Source organism: Bos indicus x Bos taurus, chromosome 22 (genome assembly GCF_003369695.1).
Source record: "Bos indicus x Bos taurus breed Angus x Brahman F1 hybrid chromosome 22, Bos_hybrid_MaternalHap_v2.0, whole genome shotgun sequence".
NCBI classification, from domain to species: domain Eukaryota; kingdom Metazoa; phylum Chordata; class Mammalia; order Artiodactyla; family Bovidae; genus Bos; species Bos indicus x Bos taurus.
Genome location: NC_040097.1, coordinates 22,226,789 through 22,247,145, shown reverse-complemented (window position 1 = coordinate 22,247,145; position 20,357 = coordinate 22,226,789). Strand labels below are relative to the sequence as shown.

At 40.9% G+C, this 20,357-nt stretch overlaps 1 protein-coding gene across 27 annotated transcripts in view; it reads left to right on the top strand.

Moving 5' to 3' along the window:
- CADPS (calcium dependent secretion activator) overlaps window positions 1-20,357 on the top strand; it is a 471,796-nt gene that overhangs the window by 118,034 nt on the left and 333,405 nt on the right. For all 27 annotated transcript variants that reach the window (XM_027523777.1, XM_027523803.1, XM_027523802.1 and 24 more), the window contains exons 2-3: window positions 312-425; window positions 9,505-9,837. In XM_027523777.1, coding sequence (XP_027379578.1) covers window positions 312-425; window positions 9,505-9,837 — 447 coding nt within the window. The remainder of the gene's footprint in view (window positions 1-311; window positions 426-9,504; window positions 9,838-20,357) is intronic.

Genomic DNA, 20,357 nt, shown 5'->3' with positions numbered 1-20,357 from the left:
ATTTCCACCATGGAAATACAATAGATGTAAATAATCTCAAAAACACAAATAATCAAAGAATCAGGAAGCATTGAATTCTGAGTTTTTTAATTTTGTTTTTAATATAAATTAGCTCTAATTTATATTAATTTTTAGTAATGATATGTTTAACAGCTGCCTCACAGAATTTCTGCAAATATAGCAGTCAGCTTCCACATGCCAGTACACGCCAGCTCCAGCATGCCAATGAGCCTGGCATCTTCAATATAAAGCAACTGTGACCCTTGTTTAGAGAAGGTCCTCACCATCTCCTCCTCCTCTGTTTCTTACAGATCAGCAAACAACAGCTGCAGACAGTCAAGGACCGGTTTCAGGCTTTCCTCAATGGGGAAACCCAAATCGTGGCTGACGAAGCCTTTATGAACGCTGTCCAGAGTTACTATGAGGTAAGGTTCACCGCACAGAAGAATGCCAACATTGCTCAAACCTGGAGTCTGGGGTTTCTGAAATACTGGTCAGTGAGAACAGTAGCTTTGGCCTTCTACAGGGCCATCCTTCTTGAGGTCAAGGGGTCTGTGATTGATTATAACTTTAAGGAGTATAAAGAAGCATTTTGTTCAAGGGGTGAGGGAAACTGTAAATTGTTATACCAGGAAGAGTGGTGAGTGTTTTACATACCATTTATTGTTTAATCTTGACAACAGTGATATTATTCCCATTTTACTGATGAAGAGACTGAGGCTCAAGGAAGTTAGGTCAATTTTTCAAAGTCACACAGCTATTAAAATGCCTTCCTCCTTTTTTCCTTTCTTTACTCAGTTTTTAGGTAGAAAATTGTTTTAAAACAAAAACACTGGTGTCCCTGCCTCAGTCAATGAGCACATGCTTATTCTGCCCTTGAGCGCTGTGTTTCTCAGTAGATGTTTTTAAAATGTTCATTGATTGATTCAGTGAAACGCTCCTTCTTGTTGCTAAGCATTTGACTCCTTCTTTCATGGAAAGAGTGGAGCAAGATTGCAATGAGATCTTGTGAAAATATTACTGATTGGTTTGCTAGTTAGCCTTTAATAGTAAACAGCCTTTGTGTCCTTGATGTTTGCTAGGTCCGTCCACAGACTCATTTTGCATGCTATTTTTTCCTCAATGAAATTTCTATTTGGATCTGTTTTAGAAGTCTGATTTGTTTTTGTATATGTCAGATTTAATTTTTTTTTTTCATTTTACAAACAGTGTTAATGACTGCCAATAAGGGTCGAATTTAGTGCTTCATCTGATGTGATATATTTTTTGGTTAGATTTAAGGGCGAATGGAAATGAGATCTGCAATTACAGTGTTTGTGTGGCAGTGAATAACCTAAATATATTTAAGAAGGTTCTGTTTAGAAACTGCCAGGGCTTGAAACCAATTATCCCCCCTTTTGTCAAAATCTGGAAACCAGTTGAGACCAGGCAGACACTTATCAATAATTCTCCATGTTTAGAGTAATTCATGAGTTTGTAAATTTGCAGATTGCAGATCTTAATTAGAAAGCTCATTTGACTAATGATATAAATTACAAGAAAGCACCATTTCTATCTATTAATTAAATTTGAAAATTAATAGTCATCAACTTGCTAATGAGTCTCTGGAAATTACCATGATATCTACAGTGGTCCTGATATTTTCCTCTATAGTGGCTAGTTTATTTGAAAGGGCTTCTGTTTAGTCTGATGAGAATATAGACATAAAGAAATTACTGAATATTTAATATTGAGATCTGACTAACAGGAAATAATGTCAGGTATTAATTATTTACTGTATTCATTAGTAAAGCTTTAGAGTGTCTTGAGATTCATGTTTCTTGGGAAGCCTAATCCTCTGAAGCAAAGGTCCCTAGTCAAGGCGTCAGGATTGATACATCACTTGGGAGTGCTCCAAGTTGATTACTCATCACTTTCTCTCTCTGCTTTCATTCTTGGGCAGTGGAGAGCTAGCATCTCTTCCTCTGCCCAGTTGCAGAGTCCCATCCCTTCCTCTGGGACCCAGTCGCTTTTATGTCAGTGTTTGCCTCATCAGGTAGACCAAGGATCAGACCCAGGACAGACACCACCTCTGGAGCTGGAGGGCAGGTTCAGTCCCACTGGAACCATTTGTGTTGAAATGGCCTGGTTTCCCATTAAGAAACTGGGATGCTTTTTAATAGAAGGGGGAATGTATGCTTAAGAGCCAAAACCAACAGATAGTCTCCTAAATTCTCAACCTCCACTCCCCTACACATACTCTCTCTCTCCATCCCACCATACCAACCCTGATATATATGTCCCAGTTTACAAGTGATAATGACAACTTAAAAACAAACAAACAAAAACATTTTCTCCAAAAGTTCTGAGATTACTATAGTCAGTTATTAATACTAAAGTCAGTTTCTGGAAATACCATTGTTTTGCAAAGACAATAATGCTTTGTCAACCTGCTAGAGTAGTAATGAGCATTATTTTTTTTTTAATAAAGGGAGTGGGGAGCCACTGTCCTTTTTCCATCTGTGCCCACCCACATCCAGCCCAGTCTGAGCCCAGCTGCCCAGCATTCATTGCAAGCTAGTCAGGCCTGGAAGCAGAGTGGGCCAGGATAGAGGAAGACCAAGGTTCCCTGTGGCAAAGCAGATCAAGCAGGGAAGGAGATTAATCCTTTAATCTCTTTCATGATGGCTTTGAGGGCTGCGCACCAAGGTGGATGCTCTGAGATCTAGCTCAGCAACTTCATCCTGTTTCCATGCCACAGTGCTAATGCATCAGAGAGCCCCCGACCCCGTTTCTCCAGGGCCCCCACATTTTTCTAACTCTCAGCTCTTTTAAGACAAATTGTGAAACATAAGCCCTCCCAACCTCCATCCTCATCCTCACCTCCCTCCCCATTTACCTGCTTAATTTTTGTTCCTTCACAGGCTGGCCCTGACAGCAGTGAGATGAGGCAGATGGAAAGGTCTTACAGAACCTTGGACCAGGGAGTGTAGAGTACGGTAGACGGCATGCAGACCAGCACTCCTGTTAGAGCAGGACAGCTGCTGTCTGGACTGCAGCCAGCACCACTGCTATGACTGAGTTTCATTTTGTTTCATTTTATTTTTAGCTGATCTTCTCTAACAAAGCCTCAGTTAGTTTTTGTCACACTAAATTTGAATAGTGTATCCAACACAGTTCTTTGATTGCCAGTAACAGAAACTGACTGTGGCTAAATTAAGCCCTAATAACAACAACAACTGTTGTTTTGTTATCAAAAGAGAAAAACCATCTAGAGAGAAGACGGGACGCAGGATAGCTTAGCCTCAGGAAGCTGGGTAGCAGGATATAATGCATACCCCATCACTGGCATGAATCTACTCCAGCCCTGTCCCTTTCTTATGCTTCCCCTCTCTGAATCTGAACCCCAGAAGAGGGAGTCTGAATGCCAAGTTCAGGCCCCAGTTCACTACTTGGCAAAGGAAGCGCACGGTCCCGTGAGTGACAGCCCCAGCGAAATAGTGCGTAGCAATAAAGGTGTTCTCAGACTGAGGTGCTGTTACACAAGGGGATGGATGGTTGGCAGGCAAAACCTGCAGGTGTCCTCTGCACAGGGTGACATATGTCATTTCATCTTTATCACTGAACTTTTTTTAATCTAAGAAAAGTAGATGTGTGTGTGACCTGGCTATTTTTCTAAAATAAAGCTATACATTTTCATAGGCAAAACCACTATGATTCCTCAGTGGCCTAGGAAAAGAGTAACCAGCCATTCTAAAGGCACTTATTCCTGTGGGAACAACCAGGCAAGGAAGGAGGGAGCAGAGGGCCGAGTGGTTGAGACTAGTAGGGGTCCCCAGCCTCTGGGAGCTAATGTTTGGTGATCTCAGGTGGAGCTGATGTAATAGTAATAGAAATAAAGTGCACAATAAATGTAATGTACTCGAATCATCCAAGAACAATTCCCCTCTCCTCGGTCTATGGAAAAATTGTCTTCCATGAAACTGGTCCTTGGTGTCAAAAAGTTGGGGACCAGAAGCAAGAGGATGAGTTGAGTGTCTGAAAGTGGGGGTGGATTCTGGTTTGGCTGCAAACTGGCTGTGGGACCTCAGCCACCTCTGAGCTTCAGTTTCTTCATCCGTAGTAGTATCTTCCTTGCTGTCAAGATTTCATTCCAAACACACACACTTAGACATACAACCTCATCATAAATCTGCAACAGACAAGTGCTGTTATGAATATAAGAGCGGAAGAGTGGTGATATAGTGCCCACCTGCTGTATAGAAATAAATGATAAAAGAGGATTGAAAGCTACAGAATCAATCCACTCCCTAGTTTGGGGCCTAGACATGGGGATGGAAGGTACAAGGTCAAGGCAGGGGGAAAGGACATAGAAAGGGGCAAGGGAATTACTTTGGTTCCTAACCTACCACCACTTACCATAGGTCATGGCCTCAGATATGTTTCTTAAATTTGCCTAGGTTCCCCTTACTTTCTGACAAAAAAAGTCTTTAAGATCCAAAGATGCTTTTTATTTAAGAAATTTACATGCATCTTGCCTCAGTGAAAGTAAAATCTGTCATTTTCCCACGTAGAAAGGGGTGTTTTATATAACTGTGAAAGTCAAACATGTCAATTGTAAAACTAGACAATAGGGAAAAAATGGAAATGAAATGGTTAGGAAAATACCTCTAATCCCATTGTGCTAGACAACCACTATTAAATTTTGGTATATGCCTTTCCAGGTATTTTTTGATATATCTATACTTGTAAAGATAGGTCCTTGATTTCCATGTTAAGATGGAAAATAACTAAAAAATGTTAATAACCCATTTGTTTCATCTCACAGTTGTTTTCAATCTTTCTACTTCTGCAAAAGTCACACCTGTGCTAGCTCAATCATCAGTAAAAAGTTTTATTACAGTACCTGTGATGTTCTTAATCAAAAGTTACAGTCCTGTGCCCCAACCCCACTTCACCCCTATGATTGGAAGTCTCTGATTTAGCAGCATATCATGGACATCCTTTGATGCTGATAAAAGAAGAAAAGTTATCTTTTTTCATGGTTGTATAATAATCAATTTAAAAATAACAGTTAACTTTCATTACATTCTTGGAGCAGGCAGCGTGTTCACCAGTTGACTTTCATTGTCTCATTGAACTCCCTTGCCAATCCTGCACAGCAGGGTGGTTATGATTCCCATTTGAAAGATGATAAAACTGAAGCTCAGAAAGATGAAGTAAGTTGCTCAGCTGACAAAGCCAACAGCTGGAGGAGCCAGAATTTGATCTCAGGTTGTCTGACACTAGAGCCCACAATTACCATTATGTGTGTGCCAGTCATCAGAAACATTGTTAGTAACCTGGTTTTTGTAGGTTTTTAAAATCTTATTTACTATAGCATCTAGGTATTTTTCTTATTTACGTTGAAATGATGTGGTTTTGTAGAGCAGGAGAGGATCCGCCTTGTGTTCTCAGCCTGTCTGTAGAGAAGCAGGAGCTGGGCCAGCTTTACCCCATAGCATGTCCCGTCATTAAGTACCGATGCGCTTCTGTGTTTCTAAAACAACCTTGAGGCTGCTTGGCTCTGGCAATGGAGGGAAGGACTGATGGATGAGGCTGAGTTGCTGAATTGACTGCCCTTCACTGTTTCGTATTTATTTGTTTATCTGCCCTCTCCCATTATGACCTGTCTGGGAGTTGGCAGAGAAGCCGGCAGGATTTATGGATGTGCCGCATAGAGCTGTGCCTGGAGTTGAAGTCTCTTGCAAGAGCCACTGAAAAATGAAACAGAAAACAAAACACAAAATACCAGATAGAGCTCCTGGTACAAATGAATTTCAAGGGTCATTTTAGAGACACACAAGTACATTGCCTGCCTGGCTTCCTTTCGGACAAGACTGAGAAGCCAAGACAGATGATGTGCTTGGAAAGTTAGCTTTCTGCTGCCACCGTTTCTCCCTGTGGCCGACTTGCTGCTTTTTTGGCACTTGTCCGTCTCCTCCATCTTCTGCCTCCTTCGTCTATTCTCTTAACATTCCACTCATCTCCTTTTGTTCTGGGGCCTAGTGATTGTATCTTGTGGACAGATGTATCTTGTACCTGTGGACAGATGAAGCCCTCCACTTTTCAGAGTCTTTTCAATTTGATCTTTCTCAGAGAAGGCTGGCTGGTTGAACCCCAGGTAATGGTGAAGGAGTGAGGTTGATACAAGTTAAGTGATTGTCTAAAGCCATCTGCTAGTAGTACAATGAATATATATTTAGTGGCTATTGTGTATAAAGGAAGGACCTGTGGAAAGCAGATAATGTGTGCAGGACCCAGGGATCACCAATTATGGATGCTGACTAGGACCAGTGTGCTAATATCCTCATTTCGTCCCCAGAGAAGGGCATGGCAACCCACTCCAGTATTCTTGCCTGGAGAATCCCATGGACAGAGGAACCTGGTGGGCTATAGTCCATGGGGTCTCGAAGAGTTAGACACAACTGAGAGACTAACACTTCCTCATTTCTTATCCCCTATTGTCAGGTCTCATGGAAAACGTAGTGTCAGTCAATTATTTTTAAGAGACCAGTGTATTTGTGCTTGCTGGTATCTTCTTTACCGTCTTCCCTCCATCCAGATATAATCTGCATAGGGTTTCTGCTTTGAGATGTCTGCTTTGTTCCTGTTGTTCATTCACTGATTTTCCTCATTTGACATAGCACCAACTATGTGCCAGGCGCTGTCTTAGACAGTCAGAAAAAATAATAGGAACAAAGCAGATACAACTCCTGCCTTCTGAGGACTTATATAGTCTATCTGGAGCCTCAGACATTAACTAAAGTTAGAGAGACAAAGGACAGATAGCAGCTGTGGAGGGGCTCTGGGGGAAAGGAATCCGGTGCTGAGAACCTGAAATGGGGTCCCGTTCCAGGTTTGTGGGACGCTGCTATGGACAAATGGAAGGAGAGTGTGGCTTCATTGTTGAGTGAATGTTTTTAAGTCTCCTCTAATATTCACTAGTGCTGACAGCAAGGAATTAACCCCTTTGCATCGCTACCACCGTCACTCACCTGTGCTCATAAGCTGTCTCTCAACTGGCCTCCTGTCTACTCTCCTGGCCTTCTTCAGGTCCATTTTCTACATTAAAGCCAGAGTATGTGAACCTGATTGTGTCCTGTCTAGATTTAAAGCCTTCATTGGCTTCCCAGTGCCCTTCAAATGAGAATTAATGTTCTTAATAGAACCTCCTGTGCCGTTGGCCATCCGGCCCCTTCTACCTATCTTACACTAGTGATTGTATCTTACCTGTGGACAGATGAAGCCCTCCACTTTTCAGAGTCTTCTCAATTTGATCTTTCTCAGAGAAGGCTGGCTGATCATTTCACGCTTCTCTCGCCATAGCCACACTGACTTCTCCTGATTTCCTCAGATCCTCAGTGTGTTTACATATGTTATTCCTTCTTTCATTCTTCTCCTACCCGTCTTCCACATTTCACCTTAAAGGAGTTCTCCAGGAAGGCTTTCCTGACCACATATTGGAATGTATTCCTGGCTACAAGCATGCATGAAGCTGCGCAGTTTCCCTTGGTTAGCACTTGACACAGGTTGTAATGATATTTGTGTGGGATGAATAGGACAATGTCACAGAGGCATGAGGGCTGGGGCAACATCTCTTTCCTCCTCATTCTAACCCTGGCACCTGGCACATGCCTTCCTCCAGAGAGTACCTAAAGAAAGGATGAATGGACTCATGAGTAACAGTATAAACTTTACAGCTTAAAAGACAAGCTCAAAGTTGTATAGTTCAACTCCCTCAGTGTATAGATAAGATACTAGAGGATCAGAGAGATGAGGTAACTTACCCAAGGTTACACAGAAAGTTAATGGCAGATCTGGCCTGGGAGTATGGTTTACAGGTCACATCACGGTGTTATACTGTCACTCCAAAAACTTCAAAACTTTGATGCTCTTTGAGATCTAGACCTATAACTGAAACACAGTGTGTTCGTTACATGGAGAAACTACCTGTATTAAGCATTATAGAGTTTCAGGTGAATTGCTAGCTCATTAAAGCTCTTAAAGCCTCGATTCATTTGTAACCTTTTTTTTTTTTTTTAATAATTGATTTTTAAATGAACTCTAAGGTCTCAACTGAGTACCTTTCCCAAGCACAGTGGAGCAGGCCATGGCCTCTAGCCTGTGAAACAAATCCTTGGTCCTTTTTCTTTCTGAATTAGTTCATTCAATTGACAATAAATGGAGTCCAACTTTCTAATATCTCTCTTCCCCAAGGAAGGCTTTGTGATGAAATGGGAGACAATGAGATGCCCCCCAAGCAATCGCCTACCACAGGTATTCTCTGAAATATGACAGGGAAGTGCATATTTGTTCTGCTTCTGGAAGGCTATTTATGCACCTTCTGAACCGTGACTAGGACAGGACATGGCTCAAAAAGGTCAGGTGTTTCCTCTTGGTGAATAGGATGCAGCAGCTTCACTGCCTTGTATGACACCCCAGAACTGTGTAGCTTATATAAGCTTCCAAATGCAGTGAAAGGAAACTGTTGTTAATGGCTGCTCTATCCCAGGATCAAGGCAGCACTAGCAAGATCACCAAGGGCTGTCCCCCCAGGCAGGTGAGACTCATAGGAAAGGGAGGAACCAGGGTGAAGTCAAGAGACCATGCGTTTATAGAGTTGTCCATTTTGAGTTAATGGGTTAAAAAAAAGACTCCTCTCTGAAGTCTTGGCTTTTCCATTTACAAAATGGATTGAGTGTAAGGCCTGCCTTCCTCATTATTCATTCTCAAAGCAGGAGGCTCTACTCTAAAGATGGGTGGGTGATATTTGGGGGAAGAAGAAGGGCACATTTCCGGCCCACATGGAGTTTACATTTGGGGAGGGGAGACAGGCCTGAAATACATATTTATGTAATCCTTGTTCAATATGAACTGTGATGAGTATCACTGAGAGGATAAAATGAGATATAAATAGTGGACTATGTACTGTGTGAAGTGCTATGACCAGACATCATACCAGCTATTTTACATATAAAAATAATACCCACCACAACAACAACCCACATGGTATTAATATGAACCACCCTTTCAAGTGTTTATCATATATTGACTCATTTATCCCTCATTTAGAAGCACATGAGCTGTAGAAACTACTATTGTCCCAATTTTATAGATGAGAAAACTGAAGTACAAAGAGGCTAATCTGTTGTAAGAAATACGGCCACTAAGTGGCAGAGAAAGGACCCAAGCAGTCTGAGTAACTGAGTCTCTATATCAGGCTGCCTCTCAGGATATGACTGTCTCATTTTATCCTTGCGACAATCTAGGAAATACCAGTCATTCCCGTTTTCCAGATTTGGACACAAAGGCAGAACGCCTAAGAGACTCCCCTGAGTTCCCACAGCTAGGAGGTAGCAGTCAGGCTCTGACCCACCCCGGTGCCTCCTGGGATGCCCTCCAAGGGGTCAGCCCCGCCCCCGCCCCAGGAAACACTTCTTCCAGAGCAGCTTTCTGACGTCTGCCCCGTCCCCTCCCGCACAGGTGTTCCTGAAGAGCGACCGCGTGGCACGCATGGTGCAGAGCGGCGGCTGCTCCGCTAACGACTCGCGAGAAGTCTTCAAGAAGCACATTGAGAAACGCGTGCGCAGCCTGCCGGAGATTGACGGCCTCAGCAAGGAGACCGTGCTGAGCTCCTGGATGGCCAAGTTTGATGCCATTTACCGCGGGGAGGAGGACCCCAGGAAGCAGCAGGCCCGGATGACGGCCAGCGCCGCTTCCGAGCTGATTCTGAGCAAAGAGCAACTCTATGAGATGTTCCAGAACATTCTTGGGATCAAGAAGTTCGAGCATCAGCTCCTGTACAATGCTTGCCAGGTAAGGAGCTGTCACCTGGGTCCAGGGCTGTGAGTAAAGCCGGGCCAGGGACTTCCTTGGTCCGCGGTGAAGGTCCTCACTTCCACTGCAGGGGTTTCAGGTTGCATCCTTGGTGGGGAACTAATATCCCCCGAGCTGTGCAGCACAGGAAAAAAAAAAAAAAAAAGCAGGGCCTTATGACAACTTCTGTGTTCCCTAGTCATTGTTGCCTTCTGTGCGTATCTTGATTTTTTTAAATGTATTTTTAAATTATATTTTGTAATTTTAATATATTTTAAAATTACATTTTGTAACTGCATTGGTAAAAGTTGAATATGGTCCAGTCTAGAATATTTTCAGGTTTTTCTTTTGATTTTTAAAAGAAATGAAGACATTTTGTAAGTTCCTAAAAATCTCCTGGCCCCTAGATGTTGTGTGTATTGTGTTCAGGGGGTCAGTTGGCCCCTTTATGGAAAGTGTCGTAAGATCAAAATGATTTTTTTTAAAAGATTATGCGCCTTTAAAATAGATGGGATTTACCAGCTGAAGGGCTTCTACTTCTTCATTTGGTGACACAAGTTGGACCTAGCACCTGGTCAAGAGAAATTATTTAAAACAAAACTTCCATAAAACCTGCCTTGTACCCTTATATTAGTCACACCATAAATTTCCAAGTGGATCTGAGGTGGCTAGCTGAGGCTTTGCTTGCGTGCCTGCTAATTTGCTACAGTCATGTCCATCTCTGTGCAACCCTGTGGACTGTAGCCTGCCAGGCTCCTCAGTCCATGGGATTCTCCAGAGAAGAATAGTGGAGTGGGTTGCTGTGCCCTCCTCCAGGCTCAGCTTGGGCCCACCCAAAAAGTGCGCTTATATTTTTTCTGGATGGAAGTTTGGGGGAGTGAAGTACTCCTGATCTTCATTAACTGCAAATCTTTCCCCATTATATTTCTTTATTCAACAAATATTTATTGTGTGCCTACTCAGCAGACTTTGAAAAGTTTATTGAGTGTCTCTTGGGAGCATTTTTAAAAGGCACATTTCCAGCCACAGCCCTAGATTCTGGTTCTGCATTCTCAAGGTAGGGCCCAGAAAAATGCTTTTTTAAACAAGAGCTTCCCTTACTAGTAATCTTGCTCCCCGTTGCCTTTTAAGAACCATTATAGAATTTCAGCCATGCCCTGGTTTCTCTGTACAACTCTACCCCTCAGATCAGATCAGATCAGATCAGTCGCTCAGTCGTGCCCGACTCTTTGTGACACCATGAATCGCAGCACGCCAGGCCTCCCTTTCCATCACCTAATCCTGGAGTTCACTGAGACTCACGTCCATCGAATCAGTGATGCCATCCAGCCATCTCATCTTCTGTCGTCCCCTTCTCCTCCTGCCCCCAATCCCCCCCAGCATCAGAGTCTTTTCCAATGAGTCAACTCTTCTCATGAGGTGGCCAAAGTACTGGAGTTTCAGCTTCAGCATCATTCCTTCCAAAGAAATCCCAGGGCTGATCTCCTTCATAATGGACTGGTTGGATCTCCTTGCAGTCCAAGGGACTCTCAAGAGTCTTCTCCAACACCACAGTTCAAAAGCATCAATTCTTTGGCGCTCAGCCTTCTTCACAGTCCAGCTCTCACATCCATACATGACCACTGGAAAAACCATAGCCTAGACTAGATGAACCTTTGTTGGCAAAGTAATATCTCTGCTTTTGAATATGCTATCTAGGTTGGTCATAACTTTCCTTCCAAGGAGTAAGGTCTTTTAATTTCATGGCTGCAGTCACCATCTGCAGTGATTTTGGAGCCCAGAAAAATAAAGTCTGACACTGTTTCCTCTGCTTCCCCATCTATTTCCCATGAAGTGATGGGACCAGATGCCATGATCTTCGTTTTCTGAATGTTGAGCTTTAAGCCAACTTTTTCACTCTCCACTTTCACTTTCATCAAGAGGCTTTTTAGCTCCTCTTCACTTTCTGCCGTAAGGGTGGTGTCATCTGCATATCTGAGGTTATTGATATTTCTCCCGGCAATCTTGATTCCAGCTTGTGCTTCTTCCAGTCCAGCGTTTCTCATGGTGTACTCTGCATAGAAGTTAAATAAGCAGGGTGACAATATACAGCCTTGACGTACTCCTTTTCCTATTTGGAACCAGTCTGTTGTTCCATGTCTAGTTCTAACTGTTGCTTCCTGACCTGCATACAGATTTCTCAAGAGGCAGGTCAGGTGGTCTGGTATTCCCATCTCTTTCAGAATTTTCCAGTTTATTGTGATCCACACAGTCAAAGGCTTTGGCATAGTCAATAAAGCAGAAATAGATGTTTTTCTGGAACTCTCTTGCTTTTTCCATGATCCGGATGTTGGCAATTTGATCTCTGGTTCCTCTGCCTTTTCTAAAACCAGCTTGAACATCAGGAAGTTCACGGTTCACATATTGCTGAAGCCTGGCTTGGAGAATTTTGAGCATTACTTTACTAGCATGTGAGATGAATGCAATTGTGTGGTAGTTTGAGCATTCTTTGGCATTGCCTGTCTTTGGGATTGGAATGAAAACTGACCTTTTCCAGTCCTGTGGCCACTGCTGAGTTTTCCAAATTTGCTGGCATATTGAGTGCAGCACTTTCACAGCATCATCTTTCAGGATTTGGAATAGCTCAACTGGAATTCCATCACCTCCACTAGCTTTGTTCGTAGTGATGCTTTCTAAGGCCCACTTGACTTCACATTCCAGGATGTCTGGCTCTACATAAGTGATCACACCATCATGATTATCTTGGTCGTGAAGATCTTTTTTGTACAGTTCTTCTGTGTATCCTTGCCACCTCTTCTTAATATCTTCTGCTTCTGTTAGGTCCATACCATTTCTGTCCTTTATTGAGCCCATCTTTTCATGAAATGTTCCTTTGGTATCTCTGATTTTCTTGAAGAGATTTCTAGTTTTCCCCATTCTGTTGTTTTCCTCTATTTCTTTGCATTGATCGCTGAAGAAGACTTTCTTATCTCTTTTTGCTATTCTTTGGAACTCTGCATTCAGATGTTTATATCTTTCCTTTTCTCCTTGTTTTTTGCTTCTCTTCTTTTCACAGCTGTTTGTAAGGCCTCCCCAGACAGCCATTTTGCTTTTTTGCATTTCTTTTCCATGGGGATGGTCTTGATCCCTGTCTCCTGTACAATGTCACGAACCCCATTCCATAGTTCATCAGGCACTCTATCTATCAGATCTAGGCCCTTGAATCTATTTCTCACTTCCACTGTATAATCATAAGGGATTTGCTTTAGGTCATCCCTGAATGGTCTAGTGGTTTTCCCTACTTTCTTCAGTTTAAGTCTGAATTTGCCAATAAGGAGTTCATGGTCTGAGCCACAGTCAGCTCCTGGTCCTGTTTTTGCTGACTGTATAGAGCTTCTAAAGTTGGTTAAAGGCGGACACCATAGTTCATTGGCTAACAGTTGTTCCTTGCTCAGAATCCAGTAAACCTTGGTAAATCTTAATATAACTCCTCGCTTAAAATAACTCTGAGGCCTTGGGAGTTAACTTCCCCACACATGAGCTTGGGATGCAGTCGTAAGAATGCATGTATGCAAAGCCCGAAGTAACATGGGACACTTTCTACATGGTAGCAGTTAAAGTTTATTACAGTCTATTGGAATAAGCGAAAAGTCAACAGACACCATCAGAACAGTGCCGTAAATATATATTTTTTTAATTTTTAAAAAATTTTATTGGAGTATAATTGATTTACAGTGTTGTTAATTTATGCTATATAGGAAAGTGAGTCAGTTATACACATATGTATATTCACTCTTTTTTAGATTCCTTGCCCATACAGGTTATTACAGAGTATTGAGTAGCGTTCCCAGTGCTATACAGTACGTCTTTATTGATTATCTAATTTATGTATCGTAGACTTAGTATGATCATCTTTAGCTCCATCCATGTTGCTACAAATGGCGTTATTTCATTGTTTTTTTGTGGTTGAATAATATTCCATTGTATGTAATTAAATGTTTAATGTAGGAACTACAGGATATTGGGATTTTCTTCTTCCTGCCTCCATGTCTGTCTGCTAATTCAAGGCACACATCATTTACTTCGATGATCAGTGTTTACCCAACTGGTAACGCTGCCTCCCTTCTTGCCCATGAAAATGTACCCACCGCACACCAATCGAAGTGATCTTTTAAAATTGTAAACTGGATCATGCCAATTCTGCACCTAAAATCTTCCATGGCCATCCCCTCACCCCTAGAATGGCATCCTTACTTATAACTAAGGCTTAAGGCAGAACAGGAATCATCCTGGATCACACCACTTTCTCTATGTGCTTTCTCACTGGCCTTCTGTTTCCCAAACATATCACATTGGCTGTGGGCCTTTGCATTTGCTCTTCCCTCAATTTAGAATACTCTTTGCGAAGACCTTTGCATGACTGGCACAGCTTAAATGTCAGCTTCTCCATGAGGTGTTCCTGGACCACTTCATCTAAAGTTCTCCCTTGCTTCACACCCTGCCAAGTCACTGTCTTTCCCATCCCCCTGTTTGATTTTTATCAAAGCCTTTACCACTGTCTTCCATTTCCTCTTCACCTGTTTTTGTGTTTACTACCTGTCTCACCCTCTCTGCCCATCCTTCAGCAGAATGTTGGCCTTAGGAGGACGATAGTGCATCTCTGCCTTATTTGCTAATATTTCCCAAAAGTATTGAAAATACTTTGTCAAATACTTTGTCAAAGTATTTCCAGTACTTTGACATAAAACAAGTGTTCCATAAATGCCTATTACCTTAATAAATGGATGATGGCAGATTGTTCTAACTAGTTGGTAGGCTCTTATCAACCATTATGCTGCTGCTGCTAAGTTGCTTCAGTCCTGTCCGACTCTGTGCGACCCCATAGACGGCAGCTCCCCCGTCCCTGGGATTCTCCAGGCAAGAACACTGGAGTGGGTTGCCATTTCCTTCTCCAATGCATGAAAGTGAAAAGTGAAAGTGAAGTCACTCAGTCGTGTCCAACTTAGCGACCCCATGGACTGCAGCCTACCAGGCTCCTGCATCCATGGGATTTTCCAGGCAAGAGTACTGGAGTGGGGTGCCATTGCCTTCTCTGTGTCAACCATTATAGCTCACCCTAAAATTTCTGGATGTTTTAGTAAACAGGAATCTGTTTGAAATCTCAAAATATAGTGTGTGTGTGTGTGTGTATATATATATATGTATATGTATATATATATGTATATATATATATATATATATATATATATATAATACTCAAAGGTATTCTGACACCCTGCTTTCCTCTCAGCCCACTTCAGTTCAGAACCCTGGTTTCCTATCCAAAGATAGAGTTTCTGTGATGGGTTAAAAAGTATTTGAAATTCTCAAGCCTCAATTTGAGATTAAATATATTTGTTATTTTAAATTGACGTGTTAGTACTGCATCCCATGTAGCACTTGTAGATTGGGGTAAGCAGGTAGCAAAACCATCCATCACCACCCTCTTCTCTACAACAAGAAGATGAGTTGTGATAGCTTCAAAAAGATTGACAATCACCCACTTAAGTGGTAAGTAATATGCAGAATTAGAGTTAGTCAAGTGTTCATAAACTTGCTAGGCATAGAATGTTTCTAGGGATTAGTTTTTCTAATTTCAGTGGCTAGCTTATCATGAAGATTTTCTGCTCTTGCTTAAACATCAGCATCACTGAAATGAATCTATTGCTATGCCATTTCTTACTTTGGTTGCTTTGAACTTGTTGACTATGGTAAAGTGGCAGGACCTTGTTTTACTTGTTTAATTAATTAATTAATTAATTAAAATTAATTTATTCTACTCATTTTCAAGATTTTTCTATGTGGTATTAAAAAATACGAGGATATAAAACAATAATGTCTTCTCTCCCCAAAATAATGGTTGTCCCCTTAGCTGAGAGAGAGTTATAAGAAATGTAAAATGAAGTAACGTCTTGGGACTGGAATACTTAAGGCATTTAATATTTTATTTTATACTGACACCTAGTCTGATTACTGCTTCATTGGTTCACCTCAGTAGAAATCAGAGCAAAGAGCATATTACAGGTAATTCACAAAGAAAAAAACAAAATAATTCTGAATATATGATTGTAGAATTTCTAAGTTCCATGTGTTTAGTCATCTGAGCTATATAATTGTATTGACAGTCAGAAGTATTTTAAAAGAAATATACCATTGGTAACAATAATACATTGCAAATGTTACAGAAATGGGTATTCTCATTACTTACTGGTAGAATGATTTATTGGGGTAAACTTTCTGTAGCATAATCTGTTAATTTGTAGCCAAACACCTTTATATTTGGCAAACCTTTTAACCTGGCAGCTCTGCTTCTAGAAATTTGTTTTAAGTAGATACTCAGAGATTTTATCAGGAGTTTTAAGTCCAAAGATGTTCATTGTGGCATTTTATATGACAGTGAAAAAAATACAAACAACCTTCATTCCCGGTAGGAGGGGATTAACTAGATTTTAACAGTATGAGACAGTACTCTTCAGCTAGCAAAACAGTTGCTGAAAAAGAACACTTACCATGTGGGGAAGTGTTCAGTAGATATTTCTAAGTGGAAAGTCAGGCTGTGGACCAGTGTGAAGACATAATCCCATTTTTATGGAATAAGGACTGGATAGGCAAACAATAAAATCTAAACTATGATTATCTTTAAGGGTTATGATATCTTTAAGGTTAAGCATTATGATTGATATTTGTGTTTTTCCCTTGTGCTTTTTGGTGTTTTCACATTTTCTGCCCTAAGTATATAGGTATTTTGTAAATAGAAACAAATAGCAAAAATCTCAACAAAGAAGCTATCAAAAGAAGAAAATTATCTTCCGTGTTGTATTTGAGACTTCAGTCATTAATATATCACCTTCATGATTTTATACCATTTCCAAGTACTACCTGTGTGATTATTTATTTAATGTCCATAATTAAGCCAACACTTAACTCACTTTGTAAGCCTGTCTTTACCTTAGAAGTAATACATGTGAAATCACAGCTGTGACGTAATAGATTTTTAAAAATACTCTGCAGTAATGTGAACTGCAATCATTAAAATAGATGCTCTTTATCTGTCTGCCTCTGACATGATCTCACACCACCATTGATGTGGGCAGCATGACTCTGGTGACCAGTTCCTTTAAATACTGACATTGATGAGATAGATCCCTCTGACACCATTCCTTAAAATAGCCCCAGACTAACCAGAACAGATTTCACCTGAAGTCTGTACTTCAAACACCCTGCAATCAGGTTTCAGAAATTATAGATACACTCACTAGTTTTCTCATAGATTATACTCAACTCTGCAGTACTCTATCCACTCATAGGAGCAAAGACATAGAACTGAAATCATATTCTTTTCATTTGCAAAAGTATGCTTGTTTTGTTTTTTTGTTTTGTTTTCTATTTTCTGATCCTTCTCCCTATGAGAGAGAGCAGTTCATAGGTGCTTTCAATCTAGAAACATGCATATTTCGTTGTATGCATATTGTATTTTAGGGGAAAGTATAATCTGATTTCTGCTGCAGTTTTCTGATGGTTTCTGTGATCTCTCTGTGAGGTACTGCCAGGAACTTGTTTTCATCTCAAATGAAAGAGGATGTTTAACAAAGAGTGACTGTATCAGTTACACATCTACTGTCTGTTGAAAAATGAATGTCCATCAAACCAGTTTTTTTAAAAAAAGCAAGGAGTCTTAATAAATATCTCCATATTTACACACACAATTTTTTAAAGACGATCGTGTTTGAAGTTTCATGGCTCTGGCTCAGAAAAGAGTTTGCTCATACAGCATAATCATCCTTGTAAAATCATTGAAAACTCCTATTATGAAATCAGTGTTGTTTTTATTTTCCCAAACTCTTGAGAAGAAGCAATTATATAGGCATTTGAGTTATCATCTGAGAAATGGGACTAACACAGACCTGCTTTCTATTTTCATAAAATGCAAAGATGATGATTTATTTTAAAAGTTTAAAGAATGCAAAGCACCCTTTTTCCTAATTCTTTCTAATAACCTCCACATCTGGAATTGACTTAATGCCCAGTTGGATGTACCAGATGTCTGCAACTTCCTACCCATATTAACTTAACTTCATGAGTTTTCCTTAATTGTTCTGTTCTGAAATGTGCAGACATTTCTCCTTGAAAAACACTTCAGAGGTGTTTCACTTTTACATATTTTTAAATGAAGATAAATCCTTCTTAGGGAAGCAACCCAACTAATTTCCAAGGGGATATGGATGAGTAGAAGCTAAGAAAGTTAGTTGTTTCTTCATGTTTCCGTTCTGCTCTTTGAGAACAGCGTTTCTTTCTGGTTGTGTCCTTATGATCTCACTCGTAGCTCCTGGAAACGTGGGGATCTGAGTCTAATCTTCTCCTCAGCCATCATTTGTGCCTCCTGGGCAGCAAGGTAACATACATACTGCAGTTAAATGAAGATGACAGTATTCTGTTCATTTATCTTCTCTGAATTTCTAGAGATTTTTTTCATATAATCCAGAAGACTTGAGAAGAAACACATGGAATATAATTTCCCAATGTATAAACATCGTTGTATTTTCAGTATTAAATTCCCCACCATTTCTGAACTACTAACTGTCTTCAGTTACCTTCATTACCTTTCCTCCAGTCCATCATTAATGTGGCTTTTGATGATGTGATCTTGTTACAGGGCTCTCTTCCATGGACTTGATTAACACTTGGCAGCTTTTCAAATAGTTTATTAGACTCTGAGCAGAAACCTCACATTATCAGCTTTCAGCTGTGACCCGGATTACTGGATCGTATCTATACCTCATTATAGAGTCTTTCATCTCTATTTAAGTAGATATTTTTTTTCCCCATAGAATCTTTCATCTCTATTTAAGTAGATTTTTTTCCTAATCCATAAGTCTCCAGAAGATCTGTAGTCTCAGAATTTGCTTCTTGTCCTGGCTGTATTTCTTAATCACTTTTCTTGGCTCTCTGTCAATATTACATTTCTTTGTACATAATGGTTTTTCAATAACTACCTACTGAAGAAATGTTTCAGCATCTGAGGGGGTGGACCCAGCAGACTGGTATTAAACACTTTTATTTAGCAGTGTACTTTCATTATTCCTAAGTTCATTCATTAATTTAATAGATGTTTTACCTGCTTACTGTGCACTAACCACCATGTTTCAGATACTGGGATAAAGCCTAAACTTTTCTGTTTTCTCACAGACAAGCCCATGTTTTACCTCCTGGCAATCTTCCTCTTTGCTCACCCCCAAAACAACTCCCAGTGACTTTTATAGTTTTTTCCTGCTCAGAGTATTGTATTTGTTTTCATTGTGTTGCTGTGTAAAAATTGCCACAAATGCAGTATTTTAAGATACTACCCATGTATTATCTCAAAGTTTCTGTAGATCAGAAATCTGGCATTACTTAGCTGGGTTCTCTGAATGCTCAAGGACTCATAGGGCTGGAATTAACTCTGGGCTGTGTTCTTATGTCAACGCAGCTGTAGAAGTCTTCAAAACCAGCCGTAGAGAGAGAGAACTTGTGGGTGTTTCAAGTCTCTGATTAATCAGGACTTCACTGGCAGTCCACTGGTTAAGAGTTAGCTTTCCAGTGCTGGGGGCATGGGTTCCATCCCTGATTGAAGTCTGCCTCTCTGCTGAAAAATCAAAACATAAACAACAGAAGCAATATTGTAACAGATTCAATAAAGACTTAATGAATGGTCCACATCAAAAAAACCTTTTCAAAAGAGAGGATCTTTATCACCTTAGTCAGTCCCATCCAGGATAACCATCCTTTTCTATTAAAGTCAACTGATTAAGAATTTAAATTACATCTGGAGAATCTCTTCATTCTTGTCATATATTATCAGTTAGAAGCAAGTCATAGGGTCCCCCCAGATTTCCCTGCTGGCTCAGTGGTAAAGAATCGGCCTATGCCGATATCCTCCTGATGCAGGAGATGCAAATTCGATCCCTGGGTCGAAAATATTCCCTGGAGGAGGAAGTGGCAACCCACTGCAGTATTCTTACCTGGGAAATCCCATGGACAGAGGAGCCTGGCAGGCTATAGTCCATGGGGTTGTGAAAGAGTTGGACACGACTTAGCAGCTAAACAGCAGCAACAACATAGAGTCCCCCGACCTCAAGGGCAAGTGAGTAGAATGGTAGTCACTGGGGGTCATCCTGATTTCTGCCAGTTGCTCTCCCCCTATTCCAGTGTCATAGAACTCCTTCAAGTAACCTTTTAAGAGAAATTCTCCCTTATCATTCCACCTAAAATAGGCTTATCCTTGTTTGGGATTTGGTTTTTTCTGTAACAGTACCTTGCTTTTTACCATCATAGAACATCACTCAATCTGAAATTACCTTGCATCAGTTCAGTTCAGTTCAGTCACTCGGTCATGTCTTACTCTTTGCAACCCCATGGACCGCAGCACGCCAGGCCTCCCTGTCCTCCACTGTCTCCCGGAGTTTACCCAGACTCATGTCCATTGAGTTGGTGATGCCATCCAACCATCTCATCCTTTGTCGTCC